The sequence below is a fragment of the Panicum virgatum genome, chromosome 1N (assembly GCF_016808335.1).
Source record: "Panicum virgatum strain AP13 chromosome 1N, P.virgatum_v5, whole genome shotgun sequence".
Lineage (NCBI taxonomy): Eukaryota > Viridiplantae > Streptophyta > Magnoliopsida > Poales > Poaceae > Panicum > Panicum virgatum.
In genome coordinates, this window is record NC_053145.1 from 45,854,565 (window position 1) to 45,862,781 (window position 8,217).

General features: G+C 44.3%; 1 protein-coding gene across 1 annotated transcript; it reads left to right on the forward strand.

Annotated features, from left to right (window-relative positions):
* The first annotated feature begins 2,463 nt into the window (after positions 1-2,463).
* Positions 2,464-6,706, forward strand: LOC120656103 (DNA repair protein XRCC3 homolog). Its single transcript, XM_039934119.1, has 3 exons — positions 2,464-3,424; positions 5,797-5,930; positions 6,020-6,706. Exons 1-3 carry the CDS (start codon positions 2,555-2,557, stop codon positions 6,051-6,053), a joined length of 1,038 nt encoding a protein of 345 aa, XP_039790053.1. The 5' UTR covers positions 2,464-2,554; the 3' UTR covers positions 6,054-6,706.
* Positions 6,707-8,217: the final 1,511 nt, after the last annotated feature.

Sequence of the window (8,217 nt, forward strand, 5' to 3'; positions counted from 1 at the left end):
TATATCGAAAATTGCCTAGTTGTCTAACAGATCAGAGCTGGTTTCAGCCTTGGCGAGCCGATCGAGAGTGTGGAGAACGAGAGATGAAACCTGCTGCGGCGCGGGTGTGTCTCCTCAAAGGCTTCTATATAAAGCGCCTCCAATTCGGAGTCAGATTTATGCAGAGGCGTGATCCATCGCCCGGGCTTTCGCTAGCAACCAACACTGCTGACCCCTCCAAACCACCAATTCGAACTCAGGAACTCGGAAAATTGATGCCATCTCAGGTTGAGTTTGCCTTGCTCGTTCGCTCCCGTCTCCACTCGGTTTCTCCGTGGTTTAAGCTGCTAATGGTTTGCGTAAAAATCGGTTGCAACGGTTTGGATTTTGCATTGATCTTACTTTAATTTGGTGAAAAATAGTTGATCTAGCAATGAGTTCGATTTGATTTGGTTTTATAAGAGAAATGATTTGATTTGTTTTGGAACACTAATAGCACGGAGCAACTGCTGTGCACATCCTCCTGTTTGCTTGACTAGTCGTGCTCATCGTCTCAGGCATCAATAGCACGTAGCAATTAAAAAAGTACCACTACCAGCACGCTCCTGCACTACCTACGGGTCTCCACCTTCGTCTCTATTTTTGATGGGTGGTGATTGTTTGATTTTTACATGCTATGGTGTGATCTGGAGTAGTTTATGTCAGCGTGTTTGATAAAAGTAATTTGGTGTAGGTTTAGCCTAGTTTTCAGCTTGATCAGTCGTTGGCATTTTGATTAGTTTTCAACATTATTATCAGACACTTTTTCTTTTGTAAATAGCTCTAGCATGTCTAGGATTTTTTTAAATCAAGATCGACCTTAATTATTTTAAGTGAGTTCGGGTGGCATTGCCTATCTTACATGATTCTCCTACTCGCGTGAGTTTTGGTGTAATTATTTGTGCATGGAGCATCTCTATCACATCTCCTAATAATACATATCGTTAATCAAAGGGAGCATGATCTAATATTATAAGAAAATGTGACATCCCGGTCCAGGACTTAATAGGATTGATAGAATACTCATGTCAACAAGTTGCAACTTTTTTTCCGGAAGCCGATCTCGAAAGAACTCCAAAGTTAAGCGTGCTTGGCCTGGAGCAATTTCGGGATGGGTGACCGATCGGGAACTTCTTCCCGGGTGCGCACGAGTGAGGACAAAGTGCACAGAAAAGATATGTGTTGGTCTGTGAGGGTAGTCTATGTCCTAAAAAGCTGCCAGATGTAAGCAGGCCTGGTCTCGGAGAGGCGGGACGTTACAAAATGGTATCAGAGCCGACTCTCGCGGTTTCACAGGCACGTACGGGCGTATGTGCGCGGACATGAGCACGGGCGTGTGGGGGCGCAGATGCCACCGGCATGTGGACGGGCGCGTGGCGGGTCAGTGCGCGGGCATCTGGGATGCGTCGTTGGCACTGGACGCACGGACGTGGCACAGGGACCGTTGGCACTGGACGCACGGACGTGGCACATGGGCCGTTGACACTGGACGTACGGGACGTGGCCAAGAGAGGATGTTCCTGGCTTGGGATTGACCGACGAGGACGTCGGTCTCTTAAGGGGGTGAGGATGTGACATCCCGGTCCAGGCCTGGTCTCGGGGAGGTGGGACGTTACAAAAAAAAATGAGGAACTAATAACATATACATTTGCGCCAGTGGCGAATCCAAAAGTTGAACATTGGATTCTTCCTCCTCCTCTTTCCTCCTCTCTTTTTCTTCTTTCTCTTCCTCCTTTTCTTTCTTCTCCTACTTCGTCCATGGCTAACCAATGTTTTGGGTGGGGGGGGGGGGAGGGGCCTTGATGGGATGCATGAGGATAGGGGGGCTCCAGCCCTCCCCTACTTGGGTTTACTTGGTGGCCATCTTCATGTTTGTGCTTGGAGTAGTTCAAGATAGCCCTCTCTATTTAGAATTTTGCTTCACTGTGAACAATTATGCCCGGGCCTTCACTTGTACTACTACCCCTTCGCCTGGACTCAGTTGCTAGTCATTTCTAGAGTGTTATGCTTCGTAGTTTTTTTATTTGTGCTATTCCGTTTGTACTCACTCCATCTCAAAATAAATACAATTCTATGGTTCAAAATTTGTCCCACAAAAAATGCAACTTTGACATAGCAACCACAAAAGACAAGAGTCCCCGGAAATTTTTTGTACAAAAGACAAGCCAATGTCTAGATTTTTCTTACAAAAGACAAAGAATAATTTAGTAATTTGCATCTAATATTGGTTTACATGTTCGGTTCTAGAATTACATTTATTTTGGGACGAAGAGAATATTTTCTTATTCCTATTCGCTTTGCATTTTTAGTAGCAAAGTTCGATAATGTCCAGAGAGAGAGAAGGGATTATTGAAAACCAAGACAACTGGGCTAGGCCCAACGCCCCAACCTTTCCTTTATCCATCGCACAAATATCAGCCCAACAAGTACCAAAAAGGAAAAATTCCTTCCCATCCCAGCGGGAAGTACCCGCGACACTTCAAAACCAAATTCCGAGCGAAACCCCAAATCCCCTTTGGCGGCGAGCTCGCCGGCGATGCGGCCGCCGGCGCCTAAGCCCCCTGCTGCCTCCTCCTCGTCCTCCTACAGCCTGCGCGAGCCCCGTCCAGAGAACCCGCTCCTCCTCCTCCCTTCCTGTCGCGCCGCCAAGCTATCCCTCGGCTGCCCCCTCCTCGACCGCATCCTCTCCGGCGGCCTCCCCGCCGCCTCCGTCACCGAGATCGCCGAAGAATCCGCCTCCGGAAACACCCATCTGTGCCTCCAGCTCGCCCTCCTCGCGCCCCAGTCCCCGCTCTCCGCCTCCGCCCTCTTCCTCCACTCCGACCTCCCGTTCCCTCTTCACCGCCTCCGTGGCCTCGCCCCCAAATCCCGCCCCGATATCCTCGACCACGTCCTCGTCGCCGCCGCGCACTCCCCCACCGACCTCCTCTCCCTCCTCTCGCGCGCCCAGCGCTTGCTCGCCCACCCCGGCCGCTCGCCGCACCGCCTCCCCATCCGCCTCATCATCCTCGACTCCATCGCCTCCCTCTTCCGCGCCGACTTCGACGCCTCACCGGCCGACCTCAAGCGCCGGTCCGCGCTCTTCTTCCAGATATCCGCGAAGCTCAAGGAGCTGGCCTACAGGCACCACTGCGTGGTGGTGGTGACCAACCAGGTCGTGGACGTGGTGGAGGGCAACGCCGGGAACACCGTGGCGTGGTCGTCGGGGCGCCGGGTCAGCCCTGCGCTCGGGATTGCGTGGGCCAACTGCGTCAACACGCGGCTGTTCCTGACGCGGGAAGTGGACGGCGCCAGCGGGACCGAGAGGAGGCGGATGAAGGTGGCGTTCGCGCCGCACCTGCCGGAGCGGGCGTGCGAGTTTGTGATACGGAGGGACGGCGTGTTTGGCGTTGAGCCGGCGGGAGAGGTAGGCGCTCCTGTTCTTGGATAAATCTGTGGCCATTACCTATTCGATGAAATGTGCCTGTGGTGTTTGGTTTGGGCACGGTGTAAAAGTTCTTGCCATTTTACTTGAATTATGTAATGGATGGAAAACAATGTAAATTTAAAATTTTGTTCCAACACAAAGTTCAGCTTATTAAACTCGTCTGGGAATTCAACAACCAGTGTCGTTACAAAAATCATAATATCCCCTAGATTGAAACATCATAGCTCCTAGATTGACGAACGAGCCAGTGGCTCAGTGGTAGCACTCACAGTGGTGAGGCTGCCCGCCATCATTCGATCCCCTGTGATCGCAACGCTGGTGTCGCACAGGGAATTATTCCCCTGAGGGGTGCCGGGCTGGGTTGGTGTGCGTGTGCGTGAGCCCAGTAGGCGCATCCTCTGACTTCTCAGCAGCCCACCCGCGTTCGAGCGCACGGTCGGCGTGGGTGCTCAATTGAGTTCTTACATGATTCCCCAGTGCTCCTGGATGCTTTCAAGAAAAAAGAAAGCTCCTAGCCTAGAATCAGGAACAATTAGGTTCTTGTATTATTGAATGCTCCTAGATTGAAACGTGCTAAGATAGTAAGGCATGTACTAATGTAATTTATATTTATTGTTTTAGCGAAATTGTCCTAATTTTATTAATGATCTATTTGGCATGTCACGTGAGTGTGCGTGGAGCCTATTGCTGATTTGTTGCTGACACAACGCACTGTAGTACCATCAAATCAGTTACCGGTGCCAGACTTCAATAGTGCGCAAATGCTTATGATGCTACCGACAGTAATATGCCATCAGAAGATGTGGATTATTTTCCAGTTGAAGCGTTTGCAGCTTGCATTAATTAAATTTTGAAATAACTGTACCTGGAAAGATGATGGCATACTTGAATTCATGCGTAACAATGATAAAGGCTCAATGAGACTTACATGCTCAACAAAATGAAAAATGTTCAATATAAGACATCATGTGAAGATCGAAGAGTATACCAAATGAAGGAATTTACTGTGGTCTTTGGAAAGTGGCACCAGTTTTGATTATTGAATATCACTTAGTCTGATAAAGGGAAGCACACTTCTATAAATAGTAATTATTTTACACAAATAGATTTTGCTACAGCAGTGGTAGAATTTATCAGACCCACCATCAACATATTGTTTTTTCTTCTTCTTTTTTTGAGGGCAACATATTGTTTTTTCTTGGTGGTACATGACAGACATTCTCAAGTGCAGTTGACGTTTGGGTCTGTATGAACAAATTATCAACGAATTACTGCTTTGAGAAAAGAATAACAAATCTAATTGATGTTATTGCACAATTAATGAGAAAAAACTAGTAAGTAAATAAAATGAAGCTGATCATCATTGCCTGTACCTTCAGTTCAACATCTAAAAAAAGTTCCAGTTCTAAATTGTGCTGTACATTTTACTTTAATTGTATTGTATATTTTACTTTAATTGTACACGGTTGATGCTTGCAACTGAAGCATGCTTTAACACACTTGAAGTATTGTTATGCCACTCAAGGTACCCTGAGCCAGAAAACAAGAGTAACCTAACTGTCATACATCAAAACTTCATTGTTGAAGTTTCCAGCACAACATGCTTCTATACAAATGTTCACCCATTTCCTTCCTGAATCAGATCAGCGGAAATATCTGCAATTAGTCCATTGTTTGGACGAGTGAGATGTCTAATGTGAACAGTTCTGGAGGCAACTTCTGTTATTTTAACTTCATCATAGTAGCCAGTTCAATGCGGACCACTACGGTGACTAGGAAGGTACCTTGGGTAGTAATGTCCATGTTGGCACTTGGCAGTTGACTTTCTTATTATATCCTTTTTTTCCTTTTATTGGACAGCTGGTTCTATAGTTTGGTATTTAGGTTGAATAAAATATGGCTCAGCAATTAACTATTTGAGCTTGGTGTAAGCTTAGCAGAACCAACAAAATGACTCCTTTAGCTTAGCGTCGTGGGTTAATCTTTTTTTCCTCAAATAGGGTTAATCAGACTTGGAAATGTGATCTTCAGTCTTGGGTTCAGTGCTCTTGGCTACACTAAGCCTATCGGATTATTGGATAGCCAAGCAACCAGTTTGCAAAAATTCCCTTGTTCGATCACTTAAGAGATTAAGTGGATGGAGCCAAGCAACTAATTCAGAGAAGTAGATGGTCTACCAGCAACCATCACTGTTGTATAATTAAGCTATTCAGCCTTCTACGTCAAACCTGCTTTAGTTAGGTTGAGCAGAGCAAGATAACTACTGAACTGGACCATGCAATTTGTAAGCTCCCAAAGTTGCCTTATAGGATAGCCATGTTAAGTCTTGAAGGACCTGCAATAAATTTCAGGTTAGTGCATTTTGTTTAACTTGGGCGTGGTCTCCATATATGGCAAGTAAAGCATCAGGCAGAGCACATCAAGCAACAGTTCAGAGGTGCCAAGGACGAATCATCTCTAGCCATGTATCTGCAAATATGTTAAGGTATGTTCACTGCAAGCCAGCGCTTTTGCCTATATCCTTATAAGTGGGGGAGGAACCACTTTCTGATCATCTGTTCATATCATTTTTAGGCGCACCGGAGTCCACGGATATGCAGATGGATAAGGATGAATTCAACTCAAACTTGCGGTCCAGCAGTCATATCCTCCAAAGCTTCCAACAATATATTTCTTGCAGCTACTGTCAGTTCCAGAGTGCTCGTGCTTTAGGTGGCCACCATAATGCGCATAAGCTCCAGCGTAGCCTTGGGAAGAGAAATCAAGAGGCTTTTCTAGCAGTAAGACAAGGGAAAGATTAAAAATGCTGGGATGCTGAAGCTGGCAGCGATGTTCCGGGTACTGCAAGGATCAGGTGGTTCAACACTATCTAGCAGCACAATGATCCAGAAGTTCTTCAACAGGAAGTAGTCTAATTCAGATCTAGCAAATGGGATAATCAACTTGTCTCTGAAGTTATAATATGCTATCACCTTTCTTCTTTGTAAGCCTTTTCCTTTCCTTCCTATCATAGTTTGAATCTCCACAGGCTACATATCTAGTTAACAATGCCTGCAGTGTTTATGATCCACAATGTCTTGTGAACTTTCGTGGACCCAACATTTCACACAATTGAAGTGGACAAGATCACTAAGTTTGTAGCCTGCTTCTGTTGTAGTGGCAGGTTCAACAAATCTGTACTTTAGATACTCTTTGAATAAAATTATTGATTGTCATAGTTGTGATGCTATAGGTGATCTGTACCTAAATACTACAAACAAATCATGTCCTTTTATCGTCAGCTATCAGTTTATAAACCTGTTTGGATATTCTCATCATGGATTAAAGGGTCAATGAAGGTTATGATTGTATTCTTAGCTACACTATTTACCAGCTTTCCCCATATACATTCAAGCTATTTATAAAGTTCATTCCTTTACTATCTGCATAATTGCTTACACTAGATGATTGAAAACACTTATGCTGCTATCTGTGGCATCCTAAGGCCTAATGGTTCATCGAGGACACATAAGCCGTCTTCCCCTGTGACAGCATAGGGGAAGACGACTTACGGTCCTAGGCACCACTACATAGCTTTTCCATTACAAACATGTGTTTGGATTTTTTATCACTCACGTCAACACATGCAACCATCTTCAAAATTTTTAAAATAGTCGTTGTTCTTGAACTGGGCATCACACTCAAATTCCGATTGCACAGTTATGTTTCTTTCAACAATACCTTCAAAATAAGATCCTACTTGTACATGTTCTGATAATATTTTTCAAAGAGATATAATTTGCTTATGTAGAACATAGAAGTGCCAAACTAAACAAGTTAAAATGCTCAATTGGTTTGCCAAAATAATGGTTAAACATGCATGGAACACCCATCTACCACAACACAATTGTTTACTTTCTTACTAATTATACAACATCCAATCTATCTTCACAATATTAGCATAAATATCTGTTTAATTGAACAAAGGGTAAAGTTATAAGCAACTTTCAATACATCGAAAAGTATTTTTCTCACATTACAAAAATACCACTAAAATATATTGGTGAGATCTTGTTTTGAAGCTCTTGTAAAAACAAGTGCAATGGTGGAACTAGATTTTGAATTGGATGCTCAGTTTGAAAACTACAACTTTTTAACCTTCTCTTCTCCCCTTTTCAAGCATGTACCAATAGTGTCTAGTTCCATTTCATGAGAAAAAATAGTTAGGATCACACTGCATAGAAAATAACGTTAGCATTTTATGCCAACATAACAAGATAACTTGTTTAAAAATGAAATGGTTGTATGGAAAGCTAATCTTAAGACCTGCCCAAAATTAGCAGTGTCCAAGTTTTAAACTATCGCTTTGATATGTAAAGCATTAAGCACTAAAGTAAAAAAAAAGGGTCTATTCTTAAGTTTTTTAGCCACCATCCTCAATCATCAGATCTTCATCCAACGGCTCAACTGTTCTTTATTAACCCTATATAAAGACTCTTAACTATACCACAAAGCCTACTTTCCCTCCCCTTAAAATCTTTAATCCGATAGTACATCCTCCCTCCACTCGTGTATATCTTGATCCGACGGTCCATCCCTCTTTTCTCTTGTGTATAAGTATGCCCACCCAGACCCTAATTCCTCATCCCTAACCTAGCCGCCACTTCTCTATTTCCCCATATCTCCCACTTCTGTTGCGCGCACTGACAATTGCATCCCTTAGAATTGCCTATATTGACGGCAGCAACACTGTCAGTCACCACATCACTTCACATCCACTTCAATCTCCTCTT

Bases quoted from the DNA above. Each gene is read 5' to 3' on its own strand.
- LOC120656103 (XM_039934119.1), top strand. From the start codon at position 2,555: ATGCGGCCGCCGGCGCCTAAGCCCCCTGCTGCCTCCTCCTCGTCCTCC. The intron at 3,425-5,796 runs GTAGGCGCTCCT...AATAAATTTCAG, and splicing joins GCGTTGAGCCGGCGGGAGAG to GTTAGTGCATTTTGTTTAAC. The intron at 5,931-6,019 runs GTATGTTCACTG...TATCATTTTTAG, and splicing joins GTATCTGCAAATATGTTAAG to GCGCACCGGAGTCCACGGAT.